Source organism: Gasterosteus aculeatus, chromosome 4 (genome assembly GCF_964276395.1).
Source record: "Gasterosteus aculeatus chromosome 4, fGasAcu3.hap1.1, whole genome shotgun sequence".
Classification (NCBI taxonomy): Eukaryota; Metazoa; Chordata; class Actinopteri; order Perciformes; family Gasterosteidae; genus Gasterosteus; species Gasterosteus aculeatus.
In genome coordinates, this window is record NC_135691.1 from 26,881,615 (window position 1) to 26,902,211 (window position 20,597).

At 42.0% G+C, this 20,597-nt stretch overlaps 1 protein-coding gene across 8 annotated transcripts in view; it reads right to left on the reverse strand.

Moving 5' to 3' along the window:
* Positions 1-315: 315 nt before the first annotated feature.
* The window catches only part of cerk (ceramide kinase), a 33,302-nt gene continuing 13,020 nt past the window's right edge, over positions 316-20,597 (reverse strand). For 3 of the 8 annotated variants that reach the window (XM_078101623.1, XM_040174702.2, XM_078101624.1), the window contains exons 5-15: positions 19,424-19,549; positions 18,790-18,856; positions 17,460-17,605; positions 12,581-12,655; positions 12,146-12,298; positions 11,114-11,219; positions 10,532-10,605; positions 7,163-7,368; positions 3,932-4,146; positions 1,990-2,147; positions 316-1,633 (exon numbers count right to left, since the gene is read on the reverse strand). In XM_078101623.1, coding sequence (XP_077957749.1) covers positions 2,021-2,147; positions 3,932-4,146; positions 7,163-7,368; positions 10,532-10,605; positions 11,114-11,219; positions 12,146-12,298; positions 12,581-12,655; positions 17,460-17,605; positions 18,790-18,856; positions 19,424-19,549 — 1,295 coding nt within the window. In that variant the 3' untranslated portion in view covers positions 316-1,633; positions 1,990-2,020. Of the gene's footprint in view, positions 2,148-3,931; positions 4,147-7,162; positions 7,369-10,531; positions 10,606-11,113; positions 11,220-12,145; positions 12,299-12,580; positions 12,656-17,459; positions 17,606-18,789; positions 18,857-19,423; positions 19,550-20,597 lie in introns of all 8 variants that reach the window. The other 5 variants (XM_040174703.2, XM_078101621.1, XM_078101622.1 and 2 more) reach the window with 3 other exon arrangements.

Sequence of the window (20,597 nt, forward strand, 5' to 3'; positions counted from 1 at the left end):
CAGTACTTTTGAAAGCGCCTTGCCGGATCGAAAAAGAAACAAGAATCATACTGTTTGTAGAATGAGCCCAGCATGAAATACCACTCCATTTCAACAGAGACCGTTGATGTGTGATGTTCTTAAATGAAACATCTCACCCACATCACAGAACCCTATTAAATGCGACTCGTACAGGAAGACAGAAAGAGCGAGATTGAGAAAGCCGGAGCAAAGGAGCGCTGACCTACGTGTGCATGAGAGAGAGCAAACAATGGACCCAACATCACATGTGTCGAGCACACCGTTAAAATAGAGCAGAAGAGATAAAAAAACAACTAATTTCAAGAGCCCACTATTGAGCATTTTTATTAAAAGTAATATGACGGCTTGTTTATGTGTTGACTCTATAATGGAGAGGAGCCAGAATGCACATACAACTGAAGAAGCAACTACATGAGTAAAAGGAAACACACATCTGTATGACAATGGGTATCCTGCATCTCCTGAAATAACAAAAACACTTTTTTGTTTTTCCCACTAACTAGCGTGAGCTTTACAAGTGGAAGCTGCGGGTGAAAGCTTTTCACAGCCGGCTAGCGTCCAACAACGGCAGTATCGACACAGAAGTCAGTGGGAGCTTTCGATTTGATTTTGTTTGCATTTTCATGGATTGCTAAATTCTTGCGGTCAGACCTGAAAGCGTCTACAGTTACACTGGGTACATGTCAGTGTGTGTGTGTGTGTGTGTAGAGGATTTTAAAGCATCCAACTATTAGAAATAAATAACATTATATTTAATCGACAAAAATCACCACTGGCAGTGAAACATAATAGAAATCCACCGTCAGTGTGTGTGTGTGTGTGTGTGTGCGTGTGCCTTTGCTCCTCTTTTGGTATTTAATGCAGAGAACCCATCTTCAAAACGGTTATCATGAGGTTAATTGCTAAGTCATCACGCTGGCACCTTCACAACCACATTAACGCTCACACACTCCAATGATCACACGCACCTAAAGGGATGGTGGATAACACACACACACACACACACACACACACGCCCTACGTATTGTTACTGTGTTAAAACACTTTTTTTATCACTGCAGAGGAAGCATTCTCTAATGGTCTGACTTTACAGACAGATAATGGGTCTAATTCAGGAGCCCCGCAATAGATCATCTTTAATACAGTTAACCGTGTGTAGATCTGTCGGTAGTTTTTGGCCATGGAGGAGCAGAGCTCGGAGCCACAGGTGCACCACAGCAGCGCTGAGACGCACCACATCACTTAGCAACCACTTTGCCCCATTACCCAGAATCCACTGGGGTCCTGTTAGTGTATTAGCGGGGTGTTCTGCTCGTTTCATATTAGTGCTCCTGGCTCATATTTTCTTCCACCTGGGTCAACGATGAAACAGGGGGCGGGTTACCCAAAAAGATTCTCTTTTCCTTTTCTTCTTTTGGCATTTTCTCAGTTTCTTGGTGCACTCCAGCGTCTACTTTCTTCTTGGTCCCATCCAGCAGTATCTCCTCCGCTGTCTCTCACACAGGGAGAAATCCTATTTGTCTTCTCACTCATGGCAGTACTGATTGTTGCGGCTCAGTCCGGTTCATCCGTTTGATCTGGCGCCTTGAGATCCGTTGGGCTTCAAAATCTTCTATTTTCAAAAAGAGTATGCATAGAAAAGTGGGTTTTACACGGCAGCATTGGCATGTCATGATATGGATTTGTAAAAGCTGCATCAGGCAATGTTGCACAGAGAGAGCTAACTATCTATTCATTAACATTACACCATGCAATATAGCTGTATCTTCTCCTTGGCCTTTTTGCCTCTTAATGGCTGCTGATGGGAGCCTTCCCAGCTTTTTCTAACACCCCTTCCTGTGCACTGAGAGGACATCCAGTAAGTTTTGTTTGACCAGAACACAATGAGGAGGGATGGGACCTCAGCATTTGGGATTTACAGTGATGTGATTTCCAGGAAAGTCGTTCCAAGAGCAAATCGCTTTTTACTTTTGCAGCAGCCAGTCGTCCCGTCCAGCTCTCAGTCCACCGATCGGCGTCTGCTCGGCTCGAGCGCCGCCAGTGTACACTGGTCTTCTAACAAACACGGCGGCTGCTGCTGCTGCTCAATACCCCGGGCAAACAGCCTGATCAACTGGCAGTGGACACTGCAGGGGGGAACAGAGAGTACGCACACACACACACACACACACACACACACACACACACACACACACACACACACACACACACACACATAAAAGAGAAGCACACCAGGCCTCAATTAGCCTGAATAACAAACCATCAACTTAATGACACACACAATTTGATGAGGCTTTACTTTCAATGTGGCAGATGTAAAAGCAATGGAACGACATGCTTCTGTGCAGACTTGACAAGCAAACTTGTCTGCACACAATCTTTGTAGTTGTGTTAAGTATGAGGAAGAAGATCTGTAAAGAGAGAATCCTTTAACAGATGTTAGAATACAGATTGGGCTGACCTGATGTATACAGTGAAAGTAGAAGCGTACAAGCTTGAAAGGAGCTGAGAAAAGGATAGGTGGCTATTATCGTACAGTGTTGTCTCAATTACTGCCCGTGTCTGCTGAATGACGCCTGTATTTCTACAGCAACACCTGTTGTTTACTTGCAGGCTTCATCAATCGCAGTAGTTAAACTTAACATGTTCAACCTAATGTGAAGAATTTTTTTTTCAGAATGCCATTCACAAAATTAATAAAAATACCAAAAGTTAAATACAAAACCTATATTTGTTCATTTGGATCGATCATTATGGCAGTATTTCTCTCTTCCAATGTAAAACTCTTCCTTTCACTCCGTTTCGCCTGGGATATTACCGTTAATTATCCGAGCAGCACTCTGGCTGGCTCACTCTAAGAGCGATTAGCGCGGCGGAAGAGGCAGTAAAAGGGGCGACTTCTGCTTTAATTAAAGGGGAGTAGCCTTTTAACACGGGAAGGGCCGTTAAATTAGCAACATTACAGCACCATGCATCATTGGCAAAGTACAATGGAGCATGAAATAAATTATGCGTTCTGCAGCGCCACACTGGCGTTATAGAGATCTGACATGGGAGGAAGCTGGAGTGTTGACAGGACCAGAATAATAAGTGGGTGCCAAGATCGGCCAGCACCGAACAATGATGGAGTCTCCCCACCACAGACTGCTGGACTGTCTGGGAAAGTAGAACCTCTTAACGCTAACCAATCAATGTTTTGTTTGTGCCTGCGTCTGTACTGGTTGCCTGGTCAGGCTAGATGTTCTCTATGCATTTATGAGAACACCATCTGCTGCGGCTGATTATAGAAACCGAGTAATCAATGCCATATATATTATACTTTGTCATTTTGTATCTTCGTTTATGGTTCCCTGCTTCCAAATGGTGCTTTGCCAGCACTGCGTCAATTACGCTACTTGAGTGCACTGTGAACTAATATCTTTCAAGCATACAGAACGTTGACTATTTCTGCTTAGACTTTAAGTCATGGTACTTTAAATTTAAACCGGAGATTACACCTGCAATACCCAGAAAAAGAAGAGCCTTTGTCTGATGCCATCGGCAGGAGCCCGGCAAGTATTTCATTGCTTTTTTCATTATACCTCTTCTACAATATAATGTAAACCAATTCAAAATTTGCCCGTCCTCATTTCTGCTGAGAGAGAGAGACCGTGCCTGTCTTATAGCCCCAGAAAGTTAATTTCTTGGTCACAGGCTTCATGAAAGGCAAAATAAGCTGGCACAGTGAAAAAGTGATTGAACCATGCCTGTCTCCAGCTGTCACGACTGACTGGCGGATGACTATTCATGGTGTTGTTTCTCCAGGTGCTGAGTCGAAATGATTGCTCCGCTTTACTTTCTTTGAAATGTGGAAAAGAGGGCGCTTTAAATGGCGACTATTGCGTTCAAAGGCGATTGTGTGATTAGTCACCTGACTTGGATGGCAGCGCGAGGCAGGATCTCCCCGTCACAATTCCAGCTGCTGCAGCTGGTGCCGTAGTCGCAGGTAGTTTGGGCCGAACAGACGGGTCTGAAGCCGGTTTTCATTGGGCTCTCAATCGGGTCCTCTAATGAGACCACCTCCTGGCGCTGCGGCTGGAAACAAAACCTCCTCACCCGGTGGACCTCAACGAAGGAGTGGTCAAACTGAAAGAGATGACACAGAGGAGGAGAGTTGACTCGATGGATGGACGAACAGATGTGTCCACAGGTGGTGGAAGGGGAACGCCACTCTCCAGAAGCACTTGGAAGAGTTTTAGGTCAAACTGCTGGAGGCTGAGAGAGAACAAAAAAGGAGAGAAAAAAACTGTAAAAGCTGCCGAATGCATTTTGAATCTTTTCCAGTATCTTTTTCATAATTACTCAATTTTTGTTGTTTCCATAGGGGTGCTTCAATCAGAGGGAATTAAAAAACCCAGGCAGAACACAATTGCATTGAAGTGATGGTGAAGATGGAAGCCTTTTAAGAAAAGATTACTTCAGTGCCTGAGCTACAATTTAATGGATTAAGCTCAAACTAAAAAGTGAATTTATGATATAAATGATTTGTCTGGAAGATAAATCGATTCAAAACTCATGTTGAATTCAGAGATTTAAATGTATCAAATTGACCATAAACTATTCTAATTGTAATCAAGCAATGAAACTGAAAACTGTAAGAGATGCGTTTGCTCATTCCCAACGTTTTCTTGGAAATATGAAGATCGTATTGGACTGCTAAACAAGCCTTGCCATGTACCGGTAATTCTTCTCTAGTTTACAGGCTCCCTGGGGGTGGGGTAACAACATGTTTTGAAAGTGGAACTACACGTCAATTTATTCTATGCTCCCCATTGACAATAAAGAAAAACCTCAACAGGAGTTAAAACGAAAATGGAGGGAGTGAAAGAACAAGAAGAAGTCGGATGAAGCGGAAGAGTATAAAAACGATATACTCAGCAGGAGTGTAGAAAAGACGCACCGAGATATAATAAATAATTTTGTCCCCTTTCATCTCACTCAGTGTGGTAGAAAGGTTCAGTTCTGTCCAGCGCAGTTTCTTCTACTTCACGGGGCGCCACTTACTCTCTATTGTCGGCCCCTCTTCTTCACCTCTTCTTCCTCTCTCCCCTCCCCCTTTTCTCGCCTTCTCTCATCCCAAAAGCGGAGTGACAGCCATTTACTTCACATCAGGCCCACTTTATGACTGGAGCCGCTTTGCATTCATGCTGGACTGTCTGCCTGAAAGCCTTTCTGACAAGGCCATGAATACGCTTAGTGGCTTCTCACTCCTTGTATCTCCCCGCTTGGCTGGACAGTGATGCTGATATTAAGTGAACTCAGATGCATAGTCCCACTCACCGTACTTTTATGACTACTTGTCTCTTTCTGTGTTACAAGTGAAGCGGCAAAGACAGCCTTGAGCCACAGACGCGTCGTGTCTTTTAAACACCACACTGTAATCTGTGCTCATTAGACGGTTAATGATAATATCATTTGGTTTTCTCAATTACAGTGATCAGATATCTCCATGATGAAAGTTCATCTTAATTCATTTTGGATGGGAACTAAGCCAATCTTTTGTGAAGGCATTGTGTGAAGTGGGACCAATATGGGACACATGCAACATACAGTATGCTGCATAGAGTTAGAAATATTTTTGTTTTCGGAATTGAGAACAAAAATCCTCCGGAAACTAGTGATTTGTTGGAAAAAACCTACAGGTTAATTCATTTCTATAAAGGTTTTTATAAGTTTGACTTTTCAAAAATAACGTAAAAAAAGGTACATTTTACTACTCTCCAACATTATGATACAAATAAGGGTTTTTCAACTGGTTGTATTAAGTCGAGCCACCTAAAAGTCCGCCGAGATGCCTCTGACAGGTGCCTCTTTCTTATCGTGTCTTTGGGGGTGAAAAGTATTTTGTGGGCCCATTTGACCTGATAATGCTGCTGGCTGAAAATTACATTTTTAAACTAAATCAGCAGGTTTTTTTCAGATATCCTGAGGGGCGTGATAATGCCTGTGAGTATAGATGCAAAGTCAATGCACAGACGCGGACGAAGCGAATGAAGGCGAATTAACTACAGCTAGTCAGGCGAGTAAACTGTGGCGAAAATTTGCTTCTGCATTAGCATCACTATGTTTTTTCTTTCTAGTTTCTTATGTGGCTGTTGTGCTCATTTAATCTTTTCCATCGTTTTTGTTTCTTGTTGGGTCCCTGTAAAGCACTTTGTGCGGTATGGAAATGTTTACTTACTTCATCTTTGATTTCATTTTGCCTGAACACGTTGGTTATTTCATTCAGTCATCTCGATGTAATGACCTTTTCATTGCAATCGCGGTATTCCAAGGACACACTCCAACGTAGTCATTTCTTCAATTTACTATGTTTTCACTGTCAAAGCAGCAGTTTTGTGTCTACCCTTTAGTTGGTCTAACGGTTTTCTAGTGCGGCACTTTATTCATTCTAAAGCTGTGAATAAATATATAATCATCTCTCATTGATTTGCTTCCTTGTAATAAAAAAAGCAAGGCAAAATGTTGACACCAGCATGTCAGTCTCTTAAAACACTGTTTACCAAGGTGTTGAAATTACATACAGGTTCCTTCTAGATGGGATAAACCTCCCGAGGTCCTTGTTGAGGTAATAATTACTAATCACCAGACTTCCCCTGGCACTTCCTGAAAGCATTAGGTCTGTTCTCCCTTACAGCGTATACCTGACGCAGCCATAACCGGTGCCTCTCTGGACCAAGGTGGAGGTTATTTATGATACGTGGGAAGAAACAAGGGCTAAGACTTTTGAACTTAAGTGAACCAGAGTTTGGAAATTGAGCCCAGTCAGCAAATGGAGGTGCTAGCACAGCAAGTGGGCAAACTCCTGCCTTCCTACTGCTCGTTTACAGTCCTAAAGCACTGAATTCATCTTTGCACACATTCAAGCAACTCCTGATGATGAGAACTTGATTCTGCAGCAAAGTGATTGAGGGCATAGGTTTTTTTTTTTTAAGGAAGGATGCCATTTTTTTTTTTTTTTTAGGATCCCTCTCTGATAGTTTTTCTATCTTCTTATCTGGGCAGATTGCAGATCATATCATTTGGAAATATAATCTATGTATGGTCAATTACTTTAGGGGTATGAAATTGATCGCTCATCCAACGTCTTCACTCCTCTTACCTGGTCTTCTTTGTTTGTGTGTCGGACCAGGTGTCGGAGGAAGTCCAGGCGGGAGCATTTCCTGACGAGGATGAGGTCCGTGGTGCCATCAGCGAGGTGAGCGGAGGGCGAGAGGCCCTTCGGACTGCGGGGACACGCGCAGCTCATACTGGCCGCATTGATGGCAATAAACTTTCCGCGGATCACACTCCAACCAACTCTCCCATCTGAAACGGAGGAGTCAAGAGGCAAGTTTGCTTAACCGTGTCAAATCCCGTCCCTCGGATATTTAAAACGAACAGACCTCGAGCTGCAGTGAATACACTGTTCTGTAATCAATCTACAATGCAAAGCAGGGCTGTAGCATTTGAAAACCTGCCACATTCAATTTAGTTTGCATATTCTGCCAGCTATAAACTACATTACATTAGATGCCATTTAGCTGACGCTTTTATCCAAAGCGACTTCAAATAAGTGCATTTCAACCATAAGGATACAAACTCAAAGGAACAAGAAAGTGCAGTTTCATTAAATAAGCCGATTTACAACTTGCGATAGATAAAAGCCATTATAAGTACAATTTTAAGTGCTACAATTCATTAGGTAGAGTCTGAAGAGGTTTGTCTTTAGTTTGCGGCGGAAGATGTGAAGGCTCTCTGCGGTCCTGATGTCATCAGAGAGCTCATTCCAGCATTTCGGAGCAAAGACAGCAAAGAGTCGTGCTCTCGTCGAGTGTTTTGCTCTCAGTGAGGGAGGGACAAGCAGATGCAGAGTGGAGAGTGCGGGTCGGCATGGAGGGTTTGACCATGTCCTGCATGTAGACTGGACCCAATCCATTCACAGCATGTTACGTGAGCACCAATGTTTTGGAGGCGGGCAGCCACCGGTAAACTTGTAGTAAAATGTCATCAAAATTTCAGGGCTCTCTGAGTTTGAGATCCCAGAAAAGCCAGTCAAACCTTTGGGGTGCAGTGAAAAAAACTTGATAAAAATGAAAAATAGAAATAAAATAATTTGTCACCCATTATTGTCACTAAAGCTCAATTTGTCTTAAAGTATTCATTATTAAAATGCCAAAGCATTTATTCACAAATGTGAGTGCAGTCGTGGGGTCTCCTCTTATATTACCATTTAATAGACAGTTGTTTCAGATAATGAACTGTCAAACATACAAACTCAGAACGTGCCGTGAAAAAATATCAAATACAAAGTAAAATTCATAACTTGTGCAGCATTTTTTTTTTTGGTCTCTTGCCTGGGTGTGCCGTGTGGTGAACGACCTGCGGTGCGTTTAGTGAAACAGCGACACGCACGTTTTCTTGCGGTGAGTTTGAGTGTGTCCATCAGTGGGTAGAGGAGAGTGTGGTGCAGTTTTTTAAACTGACCATCAGGCTTCATTTGGGATTTTCCAGAGGTGCTGATTTTTGACCGGCATTTTTTTTTTTTAAATCAGTCCTAAAGTGCGAGTTCCCTGCAGCAGTGATGCTGATGAGGGTCCATTAGGAATCCAGATGTCTTGGTAGGAATTCTCAGAGCAGCGGTACGCTGATGATCGAGCAAGCTGCTGAAAGTAATGCGTGTTACCCTTGAAGGACAGCTGAGCGTCGCATGGTAATAAAATGCAATCAGGTTTGGCCGAGGAAGGGGTCAACGGCTTCTAAAGAGCAGTTCATGTAGCTAGAAGATGGATGGGATTAACCTCAAGTTTGCTTGTTATGATTAAATGAAAAAGTGGCCTCCGAATATCAGATGACAGACGCAACGGTTGCACTCTGCTCCTCCGAGATTAGCGCATCAAACGACAACTGTGTCACCCGGCGGGGCTGTGAGTGCTCGCCGCAGGGGTGAGATACATTGGAGTAAGCCGGAAATAAAATGATCGCAGAAATCCAAACTTTAGAGGAAAAATGATGGGATCTCGGAAAGCAGAACAATTCGTTACCTCCACCCTCCTCATTTGGCAAAACCAAATTTAGAGGTAACTTGAAAGGATGATAACAGGCCTGCAGAGTCTACACACACACCTACGCACACAAAATAAGGATATCTGACTCGCATAGCAATGATTAAAGCTGAATGAAATAAAAACAACAACGAATCCAACCGTGGAATGTAGGCTCTGGATTACTTCCAAATGAGTATTTGCTTTCGGGGGGTTAGGTTGGCTCATTTGCAGCGAGCGAGAGAAGGGAGGGTGTCCTGCCTCGTTGATTCACCAGTTGTCTTGAGAGATTTAAAAGGAAAAAAACAGAAAGGAAAACTAAAAAACAGAAAATCGCAAAACAACCGGCTGGACGCCGTGAGACAAACCAACTGTCAGAGCGGGGGAGGGACCAAACCTCTTTGTGATTAGTGCGGATTCTATTACACATCACATGCAAGCAGGTGGAAACAAAGGTTTCTGTACCAAATTTTAAGTCTGGGTTTTCTGATAAGTCAAATACTTATGTCATGCAATAAAATGCAAAATATATATTTTTTAAATCATACAATGTGATGTTCTGGATTTGTTTTAGAATCCGTTACAAAGCATGTAGGAGTTTTCAACAGTGAGTAAGTGGGGAAACCTGCAAAATCGTCAGTGTATAAAATACTTGTTCTCCCCACTGTATCCCTCTAGTGTTTTGAAAGAATACTATTATTCCTAATAGAATGTTGTTATTTATAATCAGTTAACTTAATGCTAGCTGAAACTATATGTGACTGACAGGGCTGAAGATTCCGGTGTGATGGAGGTCAGTGGTCTACAGATCTGTGGTAGAAATATAAAGGCATTTGTTGTCTAGGCTACTACAAGGCATAGCGTAAACTAGAATATTTCAGGATGTCTAAAACAATGTATATCCTTGGATATCCAAAAGGCTCCCAGTAGGGCTAAGCCCCCTTTCTTAGAATCTCATCAAGACGACGCAGGGATGCGGCGAAGCTCAGATATTTGGAAATTAAGGAAAACAAAAAAAAAGTAAAAGTGAAAAAGCCACTGTTAGCCACCGCTAAAATCAGTTTTTATTTTGTTGTCGATAACTCATCAAGAATCTCATTTTGCTGTGCCGCTGGAGAAAAACAGCCGCAACTGAAAGTCGAAATAGTTAAAAAGATGATCGTGGTTTTTACATTCAGTCCAGCTCAGGTACCACAGAATGTAAATCTCCCCCTGATTTGTGAGCAAGTGACTTCAAGGCAAAAGCGCACCAGCGTGGGATTGTTATCAATTTTTTTGTCTTTCCCCTCACACAGCACCCTTGAGATACACTTATTTCCCACATCCCAGCAGTCTAGAAAGGGCTTCAAAAAAAAGACAAACAAGCAGAGAACGAGGCAGCGCAATGAGAAAAGGGTTTTCGGGGATATTAATTTGACACATTTCGAGTAATAACCCCACACTCGTACCTTTGTCAGACGTCTCCTGTGACATCTCCCACTGCACGTCTTTTGATGAGGGCTTGTGCTGACAGACGTGGCACCTGAAAATTATCAGTGTAACCTGGTTTTACATTCACAAAGCCATCACGGTTGCTGTGACATTCAGGGTCTTAACAAGCTAAGATGACACATTAGTAAATTCAGTCCACTTTAAAAAAACTTGCATAGAGAAATTTGAATAGTATACAGCCAGAGAAGCCTTTTGACGCACGGTCATATCTCTTTTTATGATAAAATAAGTTGCCAGAAAACATGGCATTTTACATTTTAATGGTTTTCAGCTTCTTTCAAACCCCATAACAAATGCAAACATTGGTGGCACAAAGAGTCTAAAAAACAAACAAAGCACTTCTATAACTTAAGCGCTTTTTGAATGGACTCAGTCTGGGCTCAGTCTACAATGAATCAGATTGGCCTCCTGACAACGTAAACTGTCCCGTTTAAGCTCTGGCAGGTGCACTGCCGCCATTGAAGTGCATCAGATGAGTTAGCACATTAAGCCAGTGCTGATAAGCTGCAGAACCGGATACCTCTCATGCTTTTATTTACCCGGATCGACACTGAAGCTTGTCCCTGGGGTCCCCGATGTTGTTCTCAGCAGGGAGGAAAGAGATCGTGCCTTCATAGTAGTTGTGACTTAGGAAGGTTTTCACGCCTAGAAGACAAACGGATTGGGGGCCACAGAATGAATGTCAATATGTATTACTTGCTGTGTTTAATTTACCGTAATTATTAGCTTAAGTTCTTAAAGTGACACATCTGCATAACTAATTGAACCACTATTCCTTATCTTTCTCTTCTAATTCCCCTATTTTCTCAAGGCTGTCGTAAAAAAAAAAAATGTAATAATACATTCAGAAGTTTGCTGATAATGCTGTAGCGCAAATAACAAACGCTTTTATTTAAAAGACTTGTGTTTGTTAGCCCAGGGGCCTGATTAATAAAAAATGAATTAAATGATAACTACTTAACATTAGTTTTTTAGCCCCGTCATTGTGATGTTAGTTTCTCTTTCAAAGCACTGCTGTGCCTCCATACAGCATCACAGAGCTGCTGGTGTTGCTGCTAATTAGATCTGGATTTAGTAAACTATGCCATCACAATGGATAAGTCTTACATATCTCACACTGGGGACATTTTCATTCACAAATGACCCTGTACTTCTCAGGTTTTTTGGTTAATAGTTAATGTCATCAGTGGCACCAGTTAATTTATCTCCGTTGTACAACTCAGATTTCAATGTTGATGCATTTATTGAAGGCTCCTTACAGTGTGTGAGCGTTTAGCTTCCATGGCAAGAAACATCTTGGTGAGCCTTTCTTGAGTCCCACTACTGAGCCACACAAATGCTTTCACTGAAACCCACAAGCTTTCGGGCTGTGTGTTAGATTTATGTCTTAATCCTCAAAAGTCTGGACCGGGAGCACGAACAGAAAACTCAGGGATAAGCTCAAGGTTACCTCACATTAAAAATAGCCTGTGTAAGGTCAGTGAGCAAAGAGTTTTTGGAAAAAGGTTAACGTGTGTAGGTAGGCTTAGCCTGAAGAGTCACTCAAGTTTAGGAAAGAATGGCCCTCATACCTGACAGGTCATATCTAGCAGGTCCCAGATATCGCTTTTTCTGGCTGTCTGTCAGTACATCACCATAGAACCCGTAGCCAAGCAACGAGACTGAGTATCTGAGGAAGACGTCTTCGTGGTGAACTGAACACACGTCCATCGGTTGGGAATCTCCTTTTAAGATACACCAAGGGTCATAGAAAGCCAACTCCATACTTTGTTGCCGCAGCATGCACATGAACAGGAAACTAAAACCAGCCGCTGTACTAAAAGGCTCTCGGGTTGTTTGTATTTTTACACACACACACACACGCACACACACACACACACACACACACACACACACACACACACACACACACACACACACACACACACACACACACACAACAACGATCGCAGAAAATATAAACATCATGCCAAGTCTTCTACGAGTCCTTTCATAATTTCACTCACCCACTATGACGTGTAAAGCAGAAGTAACTGGATCGTTGGTTCCCACTGTGGCAAAGCAGATGCAATCAGTGGAGCCTGTTGGATAAGAGACACACAGGTCGGTGGTGAGCCATTATAGCTCCTGTATGGGCAGGCTGAAGACCCTGATTTAAAAAAGGAAGAAGAAATCACCCGCAAAAAATTAATAAATAAATATCAGCTAATAGCAAACCTTAACTATTCAAAGGCAATATGTTTAGAAACGTTCCCTCGCTTTAGGCATCATCCCAACAGATTATCTCTGTTTTTTGAAAACGCAAAAATGTAGGTTAGCTTTCCCTGTTGGCATGGTTGGTTAGTTGACACTTCCTGGATTGAATTGCAAATATCTACTGGGATGCATACGGAAACATGAACAGGAGCACGCAAACTGTGATCCTTAATCGTACTCCACATTTATCCACCCACACACACACACCTACACACACACGCATGCTTATGTAAAAATATATGTATTACATATCTTAACACACCTACCGAGCACACCTTTCAACAAATGACAACACTTACTGAGTCTACCATCTTAGTTTTGCCTGTTAGCTGGCTGACATTTGCTAAAAGGACTGAATACAAAGTAAAAAATGTCATTAGCGATAAACCAAAAAATTTGAGAAATCAGATGGGTGTCCTTCAGATTATTTGGTCAATAGTTGCTCAAATTGATCAGACTCTATAGTCTTTGAGGCCGACTTTCATCACAATATCAAATTGATGTTGATATTAAAGGACTCTGCGGGGTCCATAGAATACAGGCTTGTTGGGAGACCCTACCGGTTGGTAAACCTGGAACTAATTAATTTCACACGTATACTGGTCTAAAATAGATTGCCGTTTGGTAGAGCGACCGTCTTTCAAAGCTGCAACCTAGTCCGAAGAATCCAGTAGTAGGATTCTATTAGGCAGAAGTAAGGAGATGTCTTAGGCAAGTGAACTAATAGGAAAGCTGCAGGCCATTGGGCAATCACCAATGCTCTTCAGCCAACAAATGACGGATAACACTCATCCCCTGCTTGAGAGAAATGTTGAGCCTGATATTAAATCTTTCAACTGGAGAGGTAATAAGGCTCCATCTTTTTTTCCCGTGCCAAATGGTGTAATTTCAGACCTATCTGCCCAACTTTGATTATCTTCAATCGTTGAAATGGAGGGAAGGAAGGAAGGAAGGAAGGAAGGAAGGAAGGAAGGAAGGAGGAGAGTAGCGAGTGAAATCTAACAAGTGGCGTTTTGAGCTGGCTCAAAGAAGCATGACAGAGATGAGCTCCGTCATTCAGTGGTGGAAACACAGATGAGTATGAGGATGAGCTCCCTCTACCTCTGACGTTCTCCTGCACGATCAATGAATATCACTTATCTGGCTTTTGAATCCCCCCCCGAGCTTTGTCACATCGTGACAGCGCTACAATGCCGGATGTGTTTCACAGTGCAAAAACAGTGGTGGCATTTTGACTTATTTAAAGCCAACTTAAAGGTACAAGTGGATCACCCGGATGTTCAATGATGTTCAGCCCTCAGCTGCACAATGTCTTATCCCCCTCGAGTCACTCAACCGGAGCCTGTTGGCATATTCAGAGGTGAGATCATAAAACACAAAGCCTATCCTCCGTTGAGAAGTTCCACTTTTTATCTGCAGTTCCCCCAACATTGTCTTGCCATGTAACATTGTAGCAGTGAAATCATCTTCATCTCAGCAACAACAATGGAGTCGTGGCTGTTGGTGCCGCCCCACAAAGGGTATGTTTACCGTTCTCATCCTCGGTACATTCATGTATTTATAGCTGCATGTACGGCTGTGTCTCTTAACGACAAGAGTGAACCCTTTTGAACCAGACAAGAGGACCTATGAATAACACAAGGTCTATTTCTGTAATAAAAAAAAGCCCCTTGCAAGGTTGCAGGCAGTGCCAGTGGTACGGCAGCATTTGAGAAAACATCCAACAAAACAAGCAATTTGTGGATATGACAGCACGATGACAAGGCCATAAATGAGATCGCAACTCTTAATTTGAATTTCGGCATTGAGGGTTTTAATATCTTACTCTTTACATCAATTTGACAGCGATACTGATAAAAATAATAAAAAGAAATTCTGCCGCGTCCCGATGAGCAACATCAATTTTTCCGACATCCCTACCTTTTGCTTTAGCTCTCGTCCCTCATCGTATCTAAATTATAAATGCTTCAACTAGTAGAAAAGGGAAAACAACTTACTATAAGAGTAAGCACTATTTTGGCAGATGTCCCACAAACAGAAACAGACTGTATTTATTGGGGACTACTTTCAGCTGCGGATACCACACATTGGTGCTCTGTAAGTTATTTCAACAGAACAGTGTATGGGAGGAAATAGTTCAAAGACTATAATAGCCATTATCATTTTAGTCATGGAACCTCTCTGTCAGTGTAATATTGTGGCTAGATTATATATATATATATAATCGGGTGGATGTGTGGATCAACGCGTGACAAGAAAAAGTTGGCAAATAAATGGACTCGTTTTCAACGTAACACAAAGGTTACAGGACTCTCATTCATCCTTCATGGTACAACAGCGGCGCGTCAATTAGGTTTTCCGGACAAAATGCCTCAGTGGCTTAAAGCGTTGGCTTAGCCTCCACACACACACACACACACACACACACATAATATATATTATGTATTATAATCATCGGTGAACACCACTTGTCATTTTATTCCGTCCTCATGGGAGATTAGCAAGAGAGACAAAAGTAGGATTCAAACTTGTCTAGTACCTTCCCAGAAATTACACAAATTATCATTTTTATTGGGATCAATTCATGGTATATTTGGATGCTTTCATGTCATTTTAAGATTGTAGATGTTTTCTGCTGCTGCTATTCTTACAAAAAGTCTTTTCCTGACTAATTGTCCGCAGTCATTTCTGTCAGTGAAAGCCTACGGCAGAAACTCTTTTTTTCTTCATTTAAGCTGTAGAGCTCATCAGCTTGCCCTTACTTTAACAATACTTTGGGAGCAATGGCAAAAACCTGCTTTTAATTAAGAAATTGAGAGAATTGCCGTGGTCACTTTAGGCCTTGTTCAACTCTTGACGTGAAAGCAAACCAGAGCACAATTAGCCACTTAAGTCCTGCTGTCCTTGCATGAATAGCATACCGATAACATTTCAAAACCGCTTTTGAACCACTACATCTACTTGAGAGCTTTGGTCTCTGAAGCCCTTCATTTTTACTAACAACTTCACCTTATTGAGCTGTAGTGAAGTGATAATATTAGACGTTACACATATAACATTTTCTTTCATCTGTAATTGTGAATGGGTAAATGAACACATGCAAATTGATTGTAATTGGCCTTAAAATAATTTGCTGTGTCCTGAGCTAATTTTTAAACCAGTTTGTAACATCAAGCTGTGCACCAAATAGCTTCATTGGTCTCCATGCACTGTGTTTCTATCCTCGTGAAAATTACAGTGATCTCAAAATGTCTCACAGCACGTTTTTATTCATGGCCCTTGGAATGATTGACCCTCCAAAGGACAAAACAAATAAACACTATCCATTAAAGTATCCCCCTCAAAGGGGGGCAATCGTTTTGGAACTTCAATACTTTACTCTTTCGCATGCCATAATTTTCATTTTCCTGAATTTTCTTGCGCACCAGTTTTCACAATATGCCATGGCAATCAATAATAGTGATTATTAACAGCACAGGGCGAATATGGACATAGAAACCCTGTGAAGACCACAAGGGGGCTGTAATTAACCAACATTCATGTCTTGAAACTGTTTGTCATAAGATTTCCAAGAGCATTAGGTCTAATTGTGACGTCGGGTAAGGCAGGAGCAGGACTCAACCGCAGATTTCCAAATAATAAAGACTTTATTCCAGAATCAAAAAATTGCCTAGGGGCAAAACTGGTCCAGGTGACACAGGTGGAAACAATCAGGGACACGACACGGCAGGGCAGGAAGTGAAGCTAAACCAGGGACACGAGCGGCAGGAAACTACAAAATAAAACCGGAAACAAACCCAAACCGTGACAGTAATATGTGTTAATTAATTATTGTTAATTGTCATGTGTATTGATAAAAGTACGTTGTGACTATATTATTGTTTGTGTCAAAAGCATCTTGGCCTTATGTAGTTGTAATGTTAGCCCGAGATGATGTTCAATTGCTTAGTTTTAAGTAAACAATATTCGTTTTTATATTTCATTAATTGTCCTTCACATACAGACATGTGCTCGACTGAGTTGCTAAAAAAGAGTGGTATTAATCTATGATTTTCTTTTTTAATCAGACTCCATGCTTTTAGTTAACCATAATGTGATCTCTCTCCTTGTCGAAAGAAATATGTTGTGTTATTTACTATATAAACACTAAAGTAAAATTCTTTTCATACGACATTGGAAGTTCTTTTTCTAACTTTGTTCGGTGTTTCACTGTGGGAATCGCTCACCACGTCTGTCAGTGACAGACAGGTCGTACTGTACTGTGGCCCCGCCCCCTCATGTTACCACAATCGACCGCCCCTCGCAAATCATTCTCGTTTTCTTACCGTGAAGAATATAGCTCCCTCAGCTTAACAGTTCACAGACGACCCATTAAGGACACGTCGCCGAAGGCAGTTGTCTGCGCAATGCTGTCTGTTCTGTTGGTGCTGGTCATTAAAAACAGAGCTGGTAAAGTAGGTAGATAATTACATGCTCAATGTCTAAGGGCCGTCCCTAGCACACGCTGTGCTAGAGGCCAACACGCCGGAGTCCCTGGGATAGTCATTGCCGGGCTAAATTATTTTTGGCTTCAGGAACTTCATGCAAACCCTGGACACGTTTTTATGGGATATAAAATCCAAAGTTCACCAGCAGGGATGATCCCAATGCGTAGACCACACGGCAGCAGTTTGGCATCCTGTTGGTTCTGGTCCACGCCGTTGTCGGTTTGGATCCTGGTGACCAGGCCGTGCAGGATCTCACTGAACATCCCATCTCCCCCCACACACACGATCCTGGACAAGGCATATAAATAATGTACAGTACACAAGTTTCGCATCTGTTGAACTTCAGATGGTTCAACAAATAACAAGTGGCTTACATGGATGTGAAAGAGTTTCATTACATGTGCGGATTCATGAAGATAATTACATACAGCCACAAGACCTTGACGACATTCGCTAAATGGTATCATCCTGTGCCTCCCAGGATGACTCTTTTGTAAAATCCATTCAAAGAATTGCAGAAATGGACTTTTGAATTATATAAACTCCAGAGGAAAAGCATAATGGACTCCAACCATGATTTTCTGGATGGAATATCTGATGAATAGAGGCTGGAGAGTCATGACCTGTATGTTGGGCTTTAAACTGCATTTGAGTCTTTGTCCGCGGTAGCGAGTTGCATTATGAACTGTTTAAAACATAAAGCTATGTGACTGTTTTGTACATTGATTGTATTAGTTATTGGAAGTGGTTTTGGACAACATAATTGGCGGCATTTCCACAATGTTGACAAAATGGGGGAATGCACAATCCCAGAACAGAATACCGTGAATTTTGGGGATCTGTTTTTTCGTTAACACCCTTATCAGGTCAGAATGTTTACGTATCACACACTTTGAGGTTGAAGGATGAAGTCATGACAGGAAGGATGAACAGTGTCTCTTTGTTACATTACCACCATTCTTAATAATATTTGCCTGCCTGCTGAAAGGAAATCCGTATCAGAAGAATATAGCGGTGATCAAAAGTCAGGCCGTGTTACAGATATCCAACTCCCAGGAAATGCCACCTGAGATCATTAGAAATACACTGTTTGCTCAGAGCATTAATATTGCATCAAATAGCTATTTGTTATGTGAAAATACAGTGGACTAATGGTTACAAAAGCAGATAATGAAGTCTTCATTTGTGATTGTGTGCGTGTGTGTGTGTGTGTTTGTGTGTGTATGTTTGAGTGCGTGTGTGTGAGAAGTGAACGTGTGAGAAACAATTTGTGAATACAATTTAACATAACAAAGGTTATTGCACAACGTGGCCTCATAACAAACTCCTAATGTGCAATCATTGATGCACAGCTCTTGGGGGAGTCTCTCCAAAGTCTATCCGACAACGTCAACAGAATAAACTTGTGTCACAGTGAAGAAGAGCGAGCGCTGAACGCCTAAAAGCTTCAGCTACCTGGCTTGAGCACTCACCCGTCATATTTGTCAAGATTGGCCTCCGTGTTCAAGTGGTCCCTGGCATGATTGACCCGCTCTGTAACTATGGGAACAAATCAAATGGCGAGTTTTAATGCAACGTCAATTCAAGGGAATGTACTGACAAAACAATTGACTCTTTGCAGGCGGACTAGCACTAGCATTTTGAAGAACGAGACAAGGAAAAGTTCGGCAGACTCCGTGGAACATGCCGTGTTCATTAATGCTCAGAGAGAGGAAAAGGCACCTTGGCACATGACAACCTATTTCAGCTTTTGTATATATTGGGCTGCATAATGAGCACTAGACCCTAGAATCACTAGAATCCTGAAGCTGCAGGATGCCCAGAGTGAATAGCATTCACACAGATGCACCATCAATACCGCAGGCGATGTGTAGCAGTTGCAAACACTTATTGAATAATATATGTGTTTTGGATACCCAAGCTTATCCACTATCACAGCTTCGATTAAGGTGGTGGTGAGATTAATGATGCCATCAGCCAAATCATATCCTTGCAAGGCTCTTCGGCCCCTTTGGAGAGGCCACATCGGCAGTGGAGATCTATACAGCGGCCAGCGAGACTCGTTTTTTATTTAAATGTTGAGGAAAGCCACTGAGAGGGACACACCGATCACGTCAGCTGAGATACAGGCGCGGCCAAACAGTGGAGCCACCTTCCGCTCGTAAATGCGCTTCCCCCGCTGCTTTCCCGCGCAGGGATTGATGTACACCAGGAGGCTCTTAGGTCGGTCGGCTGCAAAGAGAGGGAGAGGTGTGAGATAGTCATTGAAAAGGTTCAGTATATACGGTTTTTTTTTCTTTTGTCTACAACTGTGTCGCTGACAAGCAGCTTGATGACGTTTTCATTAAGCAGAGACTTTTCGCAAAACGCTCACTCAAAGTGACTGGTTGCCAAAACACGCCTCTGAAGAAATAAATGGTGTTTCTACGGACTATGGGAGGAGTGTGAAGCAATTCAAAGGCGCTGCATCATTCGGTGATAAAGCCACAGAGTGCTGCGGTGGAGAATACAAAATGGCTTGTTTATGGCTGTTGTGTAAGACTGCGTTTAGGACAACAAACTGAGATACAGCAGCTGCTCCAGTTGGAAATTAATGGATTGCGATCGGGAGTTAAATGAGCACAATGAAAAATAGGGGGGTATATTTGTTTGGCAATAAGACAAAAGTTTCCATTAGATCACATGAATGAATTGTCAATGGGGAATGTAAAGGTGTACTGTGGAGGAGACTAACCCTCTTGAACACACAAGAGCTTCATCTTCACAATGAATGTAGTTTATCTTCTAGAATTGATTCATCCTGCCAAGTGGAGCCGACTAGGCCATTTCAAATGTGCTAAACCCATCTTACACTTTGATTTTCACATGCTGGTTACACACTAAATCCTGAAGATCTCAAACGTGGAATTACTTTGCGATCACTTTATAAGTGTAAAGCGTTATATTTTGCACTTAACTAGGTCAAACAAGTAATAAAGCTCAATGTGTAGTGACTGATGGTGAAATAATAACCTTTATATGGTCATGTAATATGTTAATTCATCATTGGAAAACCTATTCCGCATGATGTCAAGATTTGGATGGATGACGCGCCGTTATGTACATTTTCATGAGTCATGAGTTTCCTATTTAAATAAATAAAAAGCATGTTGAAAGGTAGGACACAGAAATGAAGATTCCATAGAGCACATCTGGACATTAGGCTGGATGCAAACAATAATAATTGCATTTTAAGTATGCTCCTTAATGTTTGTTAAAGCACCATTTGTATGTTTCATCA